This window comes from Bubalus kerabau, chromosome 20 (genome assembly GCF_029407905.1).
Source record: "Bubalus kerabau isolate K-KA32 ecotype Philippines breed swamp buffalo chromosome 20, PCC_UOA_SB_1v2, whole genome shotgun sequence".
In the NCBI taxonomy this organism is placed as follows: Eukaryota; Metazoa; Chordata; class Mammalia; order Artiodactyla; family Bovidae; genus Bubalus; species Bubalus kerabau.
Window position 1 is genome coordinate 54,038,904 of NC_073643.1, and position 17,325 is coordinate 54,056,228.

The 17,325-nt window shown below is 47.6% G+C and overlaps 1 protein-coding gene and 1 long non-coding RNA gene across 5 annotated transcripts in view; both read right to left on the reverse strand.

Moving 5' to 3' along the window:
• On the reverse strand, positions 1 to 5,614 carry LOC129635456 (uncharacterized). The gene is made up of 2 exons (XR_008706311.1): positions 4,336 to 5,614; positions 1 to 2,083 (listed from the first exon to the last, which is right to left on the reverse strand). It is a non-coding gene; the product is annotated as an uncharacterized LOC129635456 (long non-coding RNA).
• Positions 5,615 to 6,736: 1,122 nt separating this feature from the next.
• KLHL18 (kelch like family member 18) overlaps positions 6,737 to 17,325 on the reverse strand; it is a 51,945-nt gene continuing 41,356 nt past the window's right edge. For all 4 annotated transcript variants that reach the window (XM_055558487.1, XM_055558485.1, XM_055558484.1 and 1 more), the window contains exons 8-10: positions 12,602 to 12,706; positions 10,723 to 10,834; positions 6,737 to 10,012 (exon numbers count right to left, since the gene is read on the reverse strand). In XM_055558487.1, coding sequence (XP_055414462.1) covers positions 9,626 to 10,012; positions 10,723 to 10,834; positions 12,602 to 12,706 — 604 coding nt within the window. In that variant the 3' untranslated portion in view covers positions 6,737 to 9,625. The remainder of the gene's footprint in view (positions 10,013 to 10,722; positions 10,835 to 12,601; positions 12,707 to 17,325) is intronic.

Here is a 17,325-nt window from a genome sequence, read left to right on the forward strand (position 1 = left end):
GACAGATATGATGTGAGCTTTATTTTTAAAAGAAAAAATGACCATAGTCATTTTGTGTCCCATTTTACAACCAGCTTATTTTCCTTTAACCTATCAGCCAATACACTTCAGTCACTATTGGCTCACATTTTTTCTTTTTTTCTGTCTTATGCTCCATTGGGTGACTAGACCTCCATTTATTTAAGTTACTCCTGCTGTTGAAGTTGTTTCCGGTTTTTTGCTTTGTTTTTAAACAATGTTGAGATAAAAATAAGTTCCTAGAATGGAAACAGTATCAGAGTGTATGACCATGTTAAGAACTTAATGTATTGGTAAATTACTATCTAGGATTGTAGACAGTAATTAAGCAATATTGCTGTTCTGGCAGTTTTATTTATACTACTTGGAAATAGGGAATGGCCTGAGTGCCCAGCCAACAGAGGAATGGTTAAGTAATCTGTGTTATACTCACTGGATTGCATATTGTACAGCCTTTAAGGTAAATCTGAAGACAATGTTGTATCAAGGAAAATGCTTGTGTTAGACTCGAGCAAAGGACCTGCTAAGCTGGGTTTATCTCCACGTGATGGAGACCACAGAGCCCTTGGAGTCCACAGGTCCCCTCATCATCTCGGCCTGAACTGCACCCCAGGATCTGCAGCCCCAGAAGGGACAGTAAACCTTGGGGCCTTAGAGGCCACAATGCAAATCAGTGTCCAACTTTTTTTTTTAAACAGCGTTATCGAGCTGCAGTTGACATAGAATAACTTGCACATATTCAAAGTATACATTTGCTAAGTTTGACATAATGTACATCTGTGAAACCATCCCCACAAGACAGTGCACATACCAACCACCCCTCCAGAGTCTCCTCACACCCTTTAAATTCTGAGAACTCCCCAACACCCTCCTCATCAACCCTGCTGCCCTCAGGCAATCCACGATCTACTTCTGTTGCTATGTTAGTTTACATTTTCTGCTTGTTGTTCACTGAGTCGTCTCTGACTCTTTGTGACCCTAGGAACCGCAACGCGCCAGGCTTCCCTGTCCTTCAACAACCCGCAACTTGTGCAAACTCATGTCCGTTGAGTCGCTGATGCCATCCAACTATCTAATTCTCTGTCGTCCCCTTCTCCTGCCTTCAATCTTTCCCAGCATCTGGGCCTTTTCTAATGAGTCAGCCCTTCCCATCAGGTGGCCAAAGGATTGGAGCTTCAGCATCAGTCCTTCCAATGAATATTCAGGACTGATTTCCTGTAGGACTGACTGGTTTGATCTCCTTGCAGTCCAAGGGACTCTCAACAGTCTTCTCCAATACCACAGTTTGAAGGCATCAATTCTTCGGCGTTCGGCCTTCTTTATGGTCCAGCTCTCACATCCATACATGACTACTGGAAAAACCATAGCTTTGACTAGATGTCTGGACCTTTGTCAGCAAAGTAATGTCACTGCTTTTCTTCCAAGGAGCAGGTGTCTTTTAATTTCATGGCTGCAGTCATTGTCCACAGTGATTATGGAGCCCAAGAAAATAAAGTCTGTCACTGTTTCCATTGTTTCCCCATCTATTTGCCATGAAGTGCTGGGTAGAGTTCTATATAAATGGAAATCTGCTATAGACTGGAGGTTTGTGTTCCCTCAAAATTCACATGCTGAAATCCTAACCTCTAAAGTAATGGTATTTGCAGACTGGGCATTTGGGATGTACTGATATTAGGTCACGAGGGCTCTGGAATAACTGATGTTATAAAAGGGACTGTGGCGAGCTCGCGTGCCATCCCCGCCATGTGAAGACACACAGCAAAAAGGCGGCTGTCTGTGAGCCAGGAAGCGGGGCCTCTCTAGACACTGAATCTGCCAGTCCCTTCAACTTGAACTTCCCATCCTCCAGAATTGCAAGAAATAAATTTCTGCTGTCTATAAGCCAGTCAGTCTTTGGTAATTTTTACAGCAGCCTGAACAGACCAAGACACAGCACACAGCAATGTCCTCCTTTTTTGACCAGCTTCTTTCACTAAGCATCATTATTTCGAGATTCTTTCACGCTGTATCGAAACATCAATCATTCCAGTCTCCTAAGAGAAGTGGGTATCCACCCTCAGGGCACCTGGAGACAAGTGAAAAAACTGAATTATAAATTTAGAATCATCCTTCAAATAATAGGCCCAGATGGCTTCACTGGTGAATTCTATCAAATATTAAAAAAAATAATACTAATTCTTTACAAACTCTTACAGAAATATAGGAGGAGGAAACACTTCACTCGTTCTATGAGGCCAGTACCACCGGCCAAGGACATCACAAGAAAAGAAAACTACAGAATATAGCACTAGTGAACACAGATGTATAAAAAACTCCTTTAAAAAATATCAGCAAGCCATTCAGCAACATATAAAGGATTATACACCATGACCAAGTGGGATTTATTCTAGGAATTCAATGTTGTATCAGTATCTTGAAAATCAATTAATGTTATATACCATATTAACAGCTGAAAGGACAGGAAAAGCTGATAGGTGCACGAAAAACATCTGATGAAATCTAATACCTATTCATGACAAAACCGCAACTAAGTAAGAACAGAATGCAACTTCCCTAGGTCTCTGATGAAAACCCCATAGCTTAACATATTCACTGGTGAAGGACCATGTTTTCCTACCTAAGACTGAGAACAAGGCAACCATGTCTATCTGCGCCATTTATACACCACACTGTACGGCAGGTTCTTTTCTATGTTTTTTTTTTCAGCCAGAGCATGCAGCTTGTGGGATCTATTCCCCAACCAGGACTGAACCCAGGCCATGGTAGTGAGAGCTCTGAGTCCTAACTACTAGGTTACCAGGGAACTCCCTATACTGGAGGTTCTAGGCAGTGCAACAAAGCAGGAAAAAATTAAAGGCATCTGTATTGGAAAGATAAAACTATCTCTATTCACAAATGGAATATCATATGCATAGAAAACCCCAAGGAATACACATATGTGAAAAAATTTTTTTAAAGATAAAGACTTTAAAAAAATAATAATAAAGATAAAGACTTTAAAGGGAATTTCCTGGTAGTATAGTAGTTAGCAGATCCCCGGAAGTCTAGTAGTTAGGATTTGGGGCTTTCACTGCCATGGCTCAGGTTCAGTCCCTGGTTGGAGAACATCCTTCAAGCTGTGCAGCACAGCCAAAAGAGAAAGAAAGAATAACTAATGGATGAGTTTGGCAACGTCACAGGATACAAGATCAATATACAAAAAACCAATGGTATTTTTATATACTAACAAAAAAACACCTCCCCAAACAAAATTAAGTCAGTGTAGTTCCATCCACACAGCATAAAAAACAAAAGCAGTTAGGATCAACTTAACAGAAGGAAGTGCAACCCTTCAAAAATGAGAAAATATTGCTGGGAGAAATCAAGGAAGATCTAAACAAATGACAAATATTCCATGTTCATGGACTGGAAGACTTTGCATTGTCAGGATGCTAATTCTCCCCAAATTGATCTCTACATTCAACACAGCATCTATTAAAAACCCAGGAAGCTTTTTGTAGAAACTGACAAGCTGGCCTATAAAAGCTAATAGGAATGCGAAGTACCTAAAATATTCAAAAGGATTTTTAAAAATAACAAAGCTGGAGGACTTACATTATCTATTTTTAAGACTTACTTTAATGCTGGAAAACTCAGCACCATACAATCAGCATGGTATTGGCTCATGGACAGGCATATAGATCAGTGGAACAGAACTGAGAGTTTAGAAATAAGCCCTTATACTTATGGTTAAGTGATTTCAACAAAGCAATTCAATGGAGGAAGAGATAGTCTTTGCAACAAATGTGCTGGGACAAATGGATACACAGACACACACACACACAGACACACACACACAGAGACACAAAATGAATTTTAAAATTAACTTGAATGGATTCTACACCTACACAAGAGCTAAAATTATAAAACTTCTAGAATTTCTTCATGACCTTGGGCTAGGCAAAACTCTTAAGATATGACACCAAAAAGTACAATCCATAAAAGAATTTATAAAACTAAACAATCAAAATTAAAAACTTCTATAACACTATTAAGATATTATTCTTCAATACTATTAAGAAAATGAAAAGATGAGCTATAGGCTGGGAGAAAATATTTGCAAATCATTTATCTGATAAAGGATTTGTATCTAGAATATGTAAAGAATTCTTTAACTCAATAAGACATATGACCCAACTTACAAAGGGTAAGTTTTCAGTAGATATTTTATTACAGATATATAAATGGCTAACAAGAATATGAAAAGATGCTCAAAAACCATTAGCCATTAGAGAAATACAAATTGTCAGTTTCTTAAAAGCTTAAACATAAGCTTACCGTATGTATGATCCAGCAATTCTGCTCCTAGCAATCTACCTGAGGAATGAAAGTGTATGTGCACAGAAACTTGTACGTCAGAGCAGTACTGTTCATAAAAGCCCCACGCTGGAAACAAATTAAACATTCATCAATTGGTGAAAAAAAAATGGATAAACAAAATGTGGTATATGCATACAGTGGAATACTATTCACAGGAACAATAAAATAAAAAGAACAAACTACCAATACCTTCTATGCCATCAATGAATCTCAAAAACAGTATTCCAAGGAAAGAAGCCAGACACAAAAGACCACATATTGTATGATCCTATTTATACGAAACATCTAGAACAAGGAAATCCATAGAAACAGAAAGCAAAATAGTGGTTGCCCAAGGATGAGGGTGAGAATGGGGACTAACTGCATGTGGGCACAAGGAAAGTTTATGGAGTGATGAGAATATCGTAACATGGGCAGCGGCAATGGTTGCACAACTCTGCACGTTTACTACAGACTACTGAACTGCACACTTAGAATGAGTGAGTACATTACACCTCAATAGAATTATTTTTAAAAACCCAGTGATGCAAAACAAAGGGAAACCAGGAAGCATGATTAGGTGAACTTTGGATCTGCATATACTTGACTGCCCTCAAGTTCTTCAAGAAAATACTGGTCGTGTCTCTTCTGTGTGTCTGGGGCTGGCACACAATAGGGGTGACTCTTAAGGAGCTCACCATCTCGTGGGTGAGACAAGCACACAGGCCACTGCCCAGCTGGGGTTCAGTACCGGGCTGGCCAGAGAGGCCAGACCACAGCAGCCTTCTCCGCCCTGCTAGGTGGTTTGCATTTTCACCCTGAACTGCAAACCTAGAGAGAGAGAGAGTTAAACAGGGAACCGAGCTCCATTAGAGAAAAACATTTTGTGTCATCACTTGAGATGAAATAGGGAACAGTAAGCCTGGGAGATAATTGGTGAGAACTGTGAGATTCCCCTGCCATTTTCCGGTTGGGTAGAACTATGTTATTGTGAGCAGCAGTAAAAACCAGTGCTGCTGGTCTTTGGGGTGAAGAGGAGTGGGCTCTCTTGCTAGTTGTGAAGGCAGAGGAGTTCAGTGAACAACAGAGAAACGGAAAGTCAAGCAGATGAGCCGAGCTAGAGCTCCCTGGGCCACCCTGTGGTTCTGAGCAAAGCGGTGTAGGTTACATGGAAAGGGCTGTTAGCACATCACAGGCATTTGGCCTTTCTCCCACAGCCCAGAGCCCACAGCTAATCTGGTTTCCTGTTTCGACATAAAGGTACCTGTTTCCATAATCCCAACACGGTTTCTTCTCTCTCCCTCGCTGCTCAGCCTGCTTCTCGAAGGCCCGTCACAGTACTGGGCAGCAGACCTCCACGCTGGGGGCTTGCAGGATCAGCTGCTCCAGAGGACAAAGACACTGCTCCCCAAGCTGAACTGGACAGTAAGCATGGAGATCTGGCCTCGGTTCTTGACAATACTATCGGTTAGTTGATGAAATCAGGTCAGTTGCTCAGACCTTTTAAGATCATTTCTTTATGCTAAAATGAGCCACGTTACCTGGAAGTAACAGGCACAAGGGCCTGAGCATGGAGGTTACTTACTGAGAGGCCCGAGTGAGAATCAACAGTGCTGGTGGGGGGAATGTGGGAGTGACATACCCTTCCAAAAACTTTTAATTGTCACCCGAGAGTGTAACCATCACCCACGAGATGAGACTGGCCAACAGCTGACTTTAGGAAGAGTGTGAATGCAGAGTTTTCTAAGACCCACCGCCACAGGAACCAGCGTGCAGTCTCAGGAAGACAGATGTGGAACGTGGCTCCATCCGGGGAAGTGGAAACTACACGCAGGGGCCCGGTTCTCACACAGGGATGAGCCTATGAACCACAGCGGAGACTTGTCTGCATAAGGACCTGAGCTGCACTTCAGTCCAAGGGAACCAGTCTCTGGGGAGGGGTCAATCTGTGGTTTAAAAACTTTCCAGTGACTTCTACATGCACCAAAGCTAAGTACCTCTGGCTTGGAGTATAAAAAAACAGAGCTGGGTGTTTTGGTTCCAGGCACTCACAGGCCAGTCACATTCTGCTGAGGAACTCTTGTGGAGTTTTAGGGCAGGGAGTGAAGAAAAGGGGGGAGATCCAAGAAAGGGGTGATCTGGACAGGAGCAAACATGCAACACGTTCATGAAGTTTTTTGCGTATTTTTTCATCGGAACCCATTCTTATAAAATACACACACGTCTCTTTGAAAACTACATCTGCCATCCAGTTGGGCTTTTTTCTTATTTTCACAGAAACGTTTTCACTTTGTCCAATATTTTCTCACTGAATTACAATAAAAATATGATTTACCTCTAATTAAAAAAAACAAATAAATCAGGGAAGGGCAAGAAGGTATTAGGAGTGTACTCTTTATTTCTCTTTGGTTTCTTAACACAAAAGACATGCGTTCTATAAATAAAAGGAATGAAGATTTTCTGGGCAACAATAAATCGGGGGGAGGGAGAGTCAGAATTCCTACCTACTCACATCTGTGTGGCCAAGTCAAAAGGCTGGTCTTCAGCTCCCATCCTGGCTTTGCTCTCAGATGAAACCCAGAAGAGAAGGCTCCTTGTGTTATTACCTAAGGGGAAATACCCAAGGACGGCTGAGGCTACAGCCCTCTGCTCAGAGCTGGGCTGGACCCCAAGGCTCACTGTTCACAGTGTCTGTCCCACGTCCCTTCCACAGTTATCTCTGGGTGATGTCTTTTCATGGTTTTCCTGGAAAGGCTCCAACACCAAAGGCTCAGACCAGCCACCTGTGAAAAGTTATGACTGTCAGACCGAGCAACCTACTGTGGGGAGCGTGAAATGTTGGTGTCGGCTCGCTTGTGCTCAGAGCCCAAGTCAAAGCGCTGGCTCCACCTTCCTCGGAAACACTGAGCCCAGGGGCGGCAGTGTAACTCGCCCCGGGAAGTGGGAGTAGGTCTAGGAAGGTCACCACAAGAGTGGCAGATGCTGGGAAACTGAGCTCTCAACCCCGATGGCAACATCTGGGTCAGCATCCTAAGGACCTGGCGAGGCCCACTTGCTGATTCTCAACACATTCACAACTCAGGCTTGTCAGTGCTGTTGCAAATTCACAAAAGGAGGGGCTTATAAGAAGAAGATGCGCATTGCAAACTCCTCTCTTAACAGGAAACACGGGCCCCACCCTCCTTCCACGTCTACCTCGAGAGGCAAACAGGGAGTGAGAGATGCTGGAGCTCCACCGTGAGCCTGGGCTTAAACTGGATCAGACTGTTAAGTCTTTTAAAATAAAAACATCATTTTCGGGTGCTTTTAGCAGAGGCCCAGCTCCACCTAAGTGGCAGGTGTCAAAGGTACTTCCTCTGGAAACATGGCGATTGCACACAGTGGTAAGCCTCCTGGTCCCAGGGTAGGAGAGATGTCTCAGAATACCACATTGTGCCTTTCTGAATGGGCTTCCAGGACACCCGGGCAGAGGCGGCGATGGGCAGGAGACCAACCAAGTAGAGACTGGGACCCTGAGACCCAATCTCGCGTTGGAAACATATCCTCTCTTAAGTCTCTACTGGAAGAATTTTAGGAAAACCTGATTTTGGCAGCAGCAGTTGAGGAACAGCTCCCCTGCCCAGCGCACTGGTCACAGAAGTGTCCTCCCGTCGGTTTTCCGCTGTGCAACGTCAAGGTCCTACCCAGGGAGGGCGAAGGAGGAGCGTGGAGTCTCTTCAAGAGGTCGTGTGCTAAGATCATAGGAAGAAATATAAAATCTGTTCTTTGCAGCAGCAAGAGATTCTTTCGGCTTTTACTTCTTTGGGTCGTAAAGCCGGCTTTGTGAGAGTGTAAAGGTCCACCTTGCTGGTTGGTCTGCCAAGGGCTGGAGGGGAGGCCAGACCCCTGGAGTTGGCGAGTGGATGGGGGAGCAGCGGACTGGCGGGGGAGAGGAGGCGGCTGGACCAAGCCAGCCCTGGGGCTGGTGGAAGGACCAAGTCCCTGGTTAGGTTCTCGAGGTACAAATGGTCGATGTGCCTCAGAAGCGTCATGAAGAGGAAAACTATCCGAGAAGGACAGGTGGGCAAATGAGCATCTGGCCAGACCTGCTGTTTCCTGCTGGTCAAGGAAGGGAGGAACGCGAGTGGGGAGGCACTCTGCATGAGCTCCATGGTGGCAGCGGGAGGGGACCACCGGGGCATGCGGAGCCCCTGGCGACGAGCTGGGAGCTCCCACCTAGAAAGGTGGCGATAACTCAGCCAACTCGCTAAGCCTACAATTAAAAAAGTCCTCTGACAGTGGGTGTGGAGACAAACCCCGTGAGCACCGTGCTACAGGACTGGGTGAGAGTGCACTGGTTCTAGACACGCGGAGGGGCTCAGAGGGAACCCCGCGTGCCCTGCGAGGCCTCAGGACCCTGGGATCCGAAGAATGTGGGAGCAGATACCACCCTTTTCATGGCGGGTGGCGGTTTTCCATTTAAACATGTAACTGCCTTTAGTGTCTTTTATGTTTTCTTCTTGCAAAAAAAAAAAAAGCTCACTTGAAAAAAGTATTTTTCCTTCCAGTTTCTTTCAAGTGTTGCTTTAACTTTCCTTCAGTTTCTTTCAAGTATCTTTTTTTTTTTCCTTCTCCCTCGGTTTCTCTCAAATAAGATGAAAAAGACCTCATGGCAATCCCAAAATTAGACACAGGAAAAGCTTCTGTTCTCCCTGCTTACTCAGCAATGTAGACAAGAATCCTCGGGGCCCTTGGATGGAAAGAGGCACAAGGGCCCGTGTGCAGCTGGCCCTGCCATGCTGCAGGCTCGAAGTGAGGACCTCTGGCCTGTGTCCCTCTCCCCCGGCCACATCCCGCAGTTTCCAGCGGCCTCGGCCACTGCAGCTGCCCCATCGCAAACTGGCCACGATACAGCTGGCGTGCGGTGGGCGAGGACTGTCAAGATGGAAAGCCCTCTGCAGAGGGGTGGCCATGGAGCTGTGGCGGCTTGGAGGTGGGCTTGGATGGAGCCCATGGATGTGTGGACTGGCTGAGCCGCCCCGTCACCGGCTGGCGGTGGGACCCACAGGGGCTCTGTCCCCTGCTGTGTATCCTGGTCACCCAGGCCTGAAGATCACAAGGGCTGCACAGCCAGGGAGGACTTGAGCACCTGAAACCCTGGACCTCTGGCGAGCTCACGCTTCACCCTGTCGTCTGGTCCAGCACCTCTCCCCAGGGGGACGGTCCCTGGGAGGGAGTGCTGCCTGTGTTTGTACCAGATCCCTGCCCCACCACGGCCCACCCCTGCGCCTTAGATGGTGAGCAGAGGGATGCAGCCCACACCGACCCCACCCTCGTGACAGGCCATGGGGGCCATGAACGTCCAGCGGTCCGTGTCCGGGTCGTACATCTCCACCGAGCTCAGGTTGGACTGTCCGTCATAGCCCCCTACGGCGTAGAGCCGCCCGCAGCTGGCCACCAGGGAGACCCGGCTCCGGCGCGTGAGCATGGGCACGATCAGGCACCACTGGTCCGCCACTGAGCTGTACACCTCGGCGATGCTGAGGAAGCCCGAGCCGTCGTAGCCCCCGCACACGAACATCTTGCTTCCCAGGGAGGCGGCCCCGTGGCGGCAGCGCTTGTTGAGCATGCCGGCCGCCGGGTGCCACGTGGCCGTGTGGTGGTTGTAGTGCTCCACCTGCAGCGGGGAGACGGGCGGTCAGGCCCAGGCTCGGCCGCCGGCGGCCCGGCTGCCCTCAGCGCCCGGGGAGAGGCTCGGGGGACGAGGAGCTCTGCCGGGCTGCGCCCTGGCCCCAAGGCCCACGTTCCTCAGCTGCACACCTGCTTGTGAGATGACAGGGAGACGGCCTGGCCTCACCAGCTCTGTCTACACCCACAGAAAGAAACCGAGGAGCTGCCCGCGATGCGCTCGCTCTGTGTGGTGACAGAGCAGCGGGAGTGCGGGGTCTCCCGAGATCCCCACTGTGTGCTCCCCCGCAGCCCTGACGGATGGTGGAATGACCGCTCAATGGCTCTGGAGCTCTTTTTAAAATAAATGCAATTTCAAGTCAAATGGCAAGAAGAACACAACTATCTGAAAGTTCCACTCTGTCTGTGATTGCACTTCCTCTGGGCAGGAATTTCAGGAGGCCTCCAGCACTGCTCACTGAGGAAATGACCAGGGTGGGGGTGAGAATGCGAAGGCCACACTCTTCCTCTCTGTGCACATGGGTTCCCACACTCGGAGGCAGCATTTCAGAGCACGTGGCAGATGGCCTGAGGCCCCAAGATGACACTTTCCCTAGCAGTGGCCAGGCTGAGCCTTTTTCCAAAGAACATCCTTTCAAAATAACTCTCGCAGGTAAAGGGAGTGTAGGTGCCCTTAGCCCAGGAGGAGCCCAGACTCACGCTGCTGAAGATCTGCAGACCGTCATGGCCGCCCGACACGTAGATCCTGCCCTCGAAGACTGTAACCCCCGCAGCACTGCGGTTCGAGCTCATCGGGGTCACCACTGTCCACCTTCAGGAAAGAGGCAAAGGAGAAAGGGAGCCATGAGATCTGGGGATCCTGCCCTCCCAAGACAGCGGGGGAGGATCTGGAGGAGCTGTGCTGTGTTCTGTCCTACCCTGGACGATCCCCCCAATTCTTATGGCCTCCTCCACCACCTCTGCTCAGGTCACTCTGGCTGCCGCCCTTCGCTTAAGCTTCAGGCCACACATTCAAAGTCAGGACGTCCAAGCAAGGCCTCTCTGACAGATCTGCTCCTTCCTGATACCTCTGGTCTTGTGAATGGGACCACCAGCCATCTAGCTGCTAGATTTACAGTTTCGGAATTTTTTAAGACCACTTCTCCATCATCAACATTCTGTGGTCACCATATCTCCGCTGGTTTGCCTCCTGGTCATTGCTTGTCCCCATTTCACTACCATTGCGCTGGCTGTGGCCTCTTGTGGGACCATTGCCACTGCCTGCTTTGGGGGGCTGGCTTTCAGATCATTCCCATCCCACCTGGGCACGGAATGTCCTCTGACAACTCCTATTTCCTCTAAGGCGACTCCAAGTTCCTTAACGTGCTTCTTTGCCACTGGGTCCTCATCCCCTTTCCAGCGGTGCCTCTGCCATGTGCCACCCACACCTGCTCCTCAACCTCACACAGCAGCTCTTTCTTATCTGCAAGCCTCTCTCCCTGCTGTCTCTTCTCCTGGGATGTGTGTTTCCCCTCAGAAAGTATCTCTGCAACTTGACTCTACACCCCCAGCCGTGGGAAGATGGAAGCCCTCCCCACTCTGTACCCAAGAGCTCTAGACACAGGCCCCCAGAGGAAGACCATCGCTGTGTGCAGTAGCCCCGGCAGACGAGGTGCTGCTTAACCATCTTAGAAATCCTGCTCGCTGCCTGACACTTAATAGGTTGGTTAAGTGTGTGGAATAAAGGCTTAAATGCTCTGTGATGGATCCAATGTGTTTATACTGTAGGATTCAAATACTGAATACAAGCAGATTAAAATACTGAAATGAAAAGCTTGGGCTGACCTTGCTGGTGTTTTTCAAAGAGTGTTCTTCAAAATGAGACTACAGGATGGTGACAGATACAGTGAAATTAAAGAGGTTTCTCTACTGCAGAATTTTTAAGTCTTTTAAAATGTTAATATGTGTTATGGGAAGATGAGGCCTCTGGTGGTACAGACATCAATGTTTCCCAAGCTTCTTTAATTTAATGTGTAACTTTTTCCCCCCAAATCATATATTACCCATTCTGGAAAGTGCTATTCATCTATTTATCATGCCCTTTCACCTGCATTTCCATTAAAATGAGTTGATTTATTTAAGTGGTACAGAGCATTAACAAGTGTTTCCAAGTACCTATGCAGACTATTTATTTTTAAAATTTAATTATTCATTCATTTAATCAAAGATTATTAAATATCTATTACATGCAAGGAAGTACAGGTGGTAGACTTCCCTGGTGGCTCAAACAGTAAAGAATCTGCCTGGATTCTTTACTGAATGCAGGAGACCAGGGTTTGATCCCTGGGTTGGGAAGACATCCCGGAGAAGGGAACAGCAATCCACTCCAGTATTCTTGCCTGGAGAATTTCATGGGCAGAGGAGCCTGGAGGGCTGTGGTCTATGGGGTTGTGAAGAGTCAGATACAACTGAGCAACTAACATACACCCCAGGGGCTAAACAGGAGAAATCTTCCTTAACCTCGAGAAGCATGAGGAGAGCACTTCTGATCTTCATACTCTAACAAGCTCCAACGCCCCAGGGGAGCTGGGCTCCTTACTTGTCTGTCTCAGGTGAGTAGGTCTCCACAGAGCTGAGAGAAGAGTTGCCATCGTAGCCACCACAGACGTAGATCTGTCCGTCCAGCACGACCGTCCCCATGGCACTGAAACAGACACAGCTGTCATCCCGAGGGCTTCAGACTTCCCGAGGCAACCTCTCACGTGCAGAGAAGTAAGCTGAGCCCCCAACTGCCTCCTTCTAGAACACACCTAAATCCCAGGTATGTGCCTAAGCAACGGTGTAAAATGGAAATGGAACCGCCCTGGGGTTCCTCTTGCCTCCTGCCCTTCCTGCCCGGGGTGCCTCCTCCACCTCCTTCTCAGCCCTTGATATGCTCTTCTGCCCTGCCGTGCTCAGGGTAGGATTCACCTTTAAGGCCTGGGTCAAATTCCTCCCTCTGCTCCTCCAGAAGCCATCCTGGATTCCTCAGCAAGAATGAGTCCCTCCCGACCCCGCCCTCCCAGCGCAGCTCCTTTCTCACAGCTGTCCGTCACCCATTCGTCCAGCACACCAGACCTTCACCAGGCATACCGTCCAGGGCACCAGGTCTAGAGAGCCGAGCGAGCCAAAGGCCCTGCCCACAGGGGTACCAGACATCGACCCGCCATCTCTTCACAAGTGGGGACCTCCTGGAAGACGGGAGTCCTCACAGTGAGACCCTGACACTGCTGAGTGTGGTGCTTTGTAAGGAACAAGCCCTTAACAATGGGTGACCATGACTTCCCCACACATTTCACTATAAGGTATGGCAGACATCTTTTTGTTACATACATGGCCCTGCATGTCCCCTGTTGTCTGAGGGGTCAGGCAACAGCTCCTGTTTATTTCACACCCACTGCACACAGCAGGTGCTCTCTACTTGCTATTTCGCACCCTCAGCACATCCCATGGGAGGCATCACCATCAGCCCTGCAGAGATGGGCAGCTGTGGCTTGAGGAGGCCAGGCGATCCTCTCAGGGCTGCCCAGAGGGCCTGCCTCGGATTTCAGTGCCACAAGCGTGTCTCCCACGCTGTTCATCGCGCCAAGCTCTCCTAATACCAAAGAAGCAGGGATCTGCTGTAATCATACAGTCTTCTGGTCTACACAAAGCCTCAAGGAAAATGAAACATGAGTGCCAAGCTGCCCGACTCACTGTGTTCAGACCTGATGCTGAAGAAGATTAAAAGCGAATCTCGGTGTCTAGCAAACAGTAAAATAATGGATGCCAGGCCTTACAGCCCCCTTTCTAATGTACACAGCAAATCACAGTGATCCAGTGACGTCCCTGAGTCGGCTGAAACAGGACAGGACTTGCCTGAGGAGAGGACTGTGGGAAGGTCACAGACTCACTGGACATGGTACTGTCCTTCAGGAAGTAGACAAAAGTAACAACTGTGGAATTCAACAAAAATGTAAGAAGGATTGAGAGGTGCCACAAAACCATGTGAGATTACCTTTTAATGAAATGGTAAAGACAATGTGAAGAGACAAGGGGAACTACCGCACAACTGCACTCATCTCACACACTAGCAAAGCAATGCTCAAAATTCTCCAAGCCAGGCTTCAACAGTACGTGAACTGTGAACTTCCAGATGTTCAAGGTGGATTTAGAAAAGACAGAGGAACCAGAGATCAAATTGCCAACATCTGTTGGCTCATAGAAAAAGCAAGGAAATTCCAGAAAAACATCTACTTCTGCTTTATTGATTATGCCAAAGCTTTGGACTGTGTAGATCACAACAAACTGTGGAAAATTCTTCAAGAAACGGGAGTACCAGACCACCTGACCTGCCTCCTGAGAAATCTGAATGTGGGTCAAGAAGCAACAGTTAGAACTGGACATGGAACAACAGACTGGTGCCAAATTGGGAAAGGAGTACGTCAAGGCTGTATATTGTCACCCTTATTTAACTTATATACAGAGTACATCATGTGAAATGTTGGGCTGGATGAAGCACAAGCTGGAATCAAGATTGCTGGGAGAAATATCAATAACCTCACATATGCAGATGATACCACCCTTACGGCAGAAAGCAAAGAACTGAAGAGCCTCTTGATAAAAGTGTAAGAGGAGAGTGAAAAAGCTTGCTTAAATCTCAACATTCAAAAAACTGAGATCATGGCATCTGGTCCCATCACTTCTTGGACAATAGATGGGGAAACAATGGAAACAGTGACAGACTTTATTTTCTTGGGCTCCAAAATCACTGCAGATGGTGATTGCAGCCATGAAATTAAAAGACACTTGCTCCTTGGAAGAAAAGGTATGACCAACCTCAGTTCAGTTGCTCAATCGTGTCCGACTCTTTGCGACCCCATGAGCTGCAGCACACCAGGCCTCCCTGTCCATCACCAATTCCCGGAGCCTACTCAAACTCACGCCCATCGAGTCAGCGATGCCATCCAACCATCTTATCCTCTGTCGTCCCCTTCTCCTCCTGCCCTCAATCTTTTCCAGCATCAGGGTCTTTTCAAATGAGTCAGCTTTTGGCATCAGGTGGCCAAAGTATTGGAGTTTCAGCTTTAGCTTTAGTCCTTCCAATGAATATTCAGGACTGATTTCTTTTAGAACTGACTGGTTGGATCTCCTTGCAGTCCAAGGGACTCTCAAGAGTCTTCTCCAACACCACAGTTCAAAAGCATCAATTCTTCGGTGCTCAGCTTTCTTCACAGTCCAACTCTCACATCTATACATGACCACTGGAAAAACCATAGCCTTGACTAGATGGACCTTTGTTGGCAAAGTAATGTCTCTGCTTTTGATTATGCTGTCTAGGTTGGTCATAACTTTCCTTCCAAGGAGTAAGTGTCTTTTAATTTCATAGTGGCAATCACCATATGCAGTGATTTTGGGGCCCCCAAAAACAGTGGGGGCTCCCCACAATTTCCCCATCTATTTGCCATGAACTGATGGGAAACAGTGGAAACAGTGTCAGACTTTATTTTGGGGGGCTCCAAAATCACTGCAGATGGTGACTGCAGCCATGAAATTAAAAGACGCTTACTCCTTGAAAGAAAAGTTATGATCAACCTAGACAGCATATTCTGGAGAAGGCAATGGCACCCCATTCCAGTACTCTTGCCTGGAAAATCCCATGGACGGAGGAGCCTGGTGGGCTGCAGTCCATGGGGTCGCTAGAGTCGGACATGACTGAGCGACTTCACTTTCACTCTTCACTTTAATGCATTGGAGAAGGAAATGGCAACCCACTCCAGTGTTCTTGCCTGGAGAATCCCAGGGATGTGGGAGCCTGGTGGGCTGCTGTCTGTGGGGTCGCACAGAGTCAGACACGACTAAAGCGACTTAGTAGTAGTAGTAGTAGACAGCATATTAAAAAGCAGAGACATTACTTTGACAACAAATGTCCGTCTAGTCAAGGCTATGGTTTTTCCAGTGGTCATGTATGGATGTGAGAGTTGGACTGTGAAGAAAGCTGAGCGCCAAAGAATTGATGCTTTTGAACTGTGGAGTTGGAGAAGACTCTTGAGAGTCCCTTGGACTGTAAGGAGATCCAACCAGTCCATTCTAAAGGAGATCAGCCTTGGGTGCTCTTTGGAAGGAATGATGCTAAAGCTGAAACTCCAGTACTTTGGCCACCTCATGTGAAGAGTTAACTCATTGGAAAAGACTCTGATGCTGGGAGGGATTTGGGGGCAGGAGGAGAAGGGAACGACAGAGGATGAGATGGCTGGATGGCATCACTGACTCGATGGACGTGAGTCTGAATGAACTCCAGGAGTTGGTGATGGACAGGGAGGCCTGGCGTGCTGCGATTCATGGGGTCGCAAAGAGTTGGACACGACTGAGTGACTGAACTGAACTGAACTGATGGGACCAGATGCCATGATCTTAGTTTTCTGAATGTTGAGCTTTAAGCCAACTTTTTCACTCTCCTCTTTCACTTTTATCAAGAGGTTCTTCAGTTTTTCTTCACTTTCTGTCATGAGGGTGGTGTCATCTGCATATCTGAGATTATTGATATGACAAACCTAGACAGCATATTAAAAGCAGAGACATTACTTTTCCAAGAAAGGTCCATCTAGTCAGAGCTATGGTTTTTCCAGTAGTCATGTATGGATGTGAGAGATGGACTATAAAGAGAGCTGAGTGCCAAAGAATTGATGCTTTTGAACTGTGGTGTTGGAGAAGACTCTTGAGAGTCCCTTGGACTGCAAGGAGATCCAACCAGTCCATCCTAAAGGAAATCAGTCTTGAATATCCACTGGAAGGACTGATGCTAAAGCTGAAACTCCAATACTTTGGCCACCTGATGCGAAGAACTAACTCATTTGAAAAGACCCTGATGCTGGGAAAGACTGAAGGCAGGAGCAGAAGGGGGAGACAGGTTGAGATGGTTGGATGGCATCAGTGACTCAATGGACATGAGTTTGAGCAAGCTCTGGGAATTGGTGATGGACAGGGAGGCCTGGCGTGCTGCAGTCCATGGGGTGGCAAAGAGTTGGACACAACTGAGCGACTGAACTGAACTGAACTGACCATTGTGGACTGGAACAGTCATGGGATAGGGCTCTGGGCAAGGAGCCTGCAGGACTACAGGAGGGCAGGGAACAATGATAGAAAGCAGGCTGTCACCAGCCAGCAGGAGAGAAGGCATGTGGTTCATCAGGGGAGAAGTGACCATGCACATTTTAAGGCAGTTTGTCACTTCAGGGGGATGCAATGGAGCTGGGCCTGTGCGCCTAATAACCACAGTGACGGAAGGCGCCACCCAGCAGACTC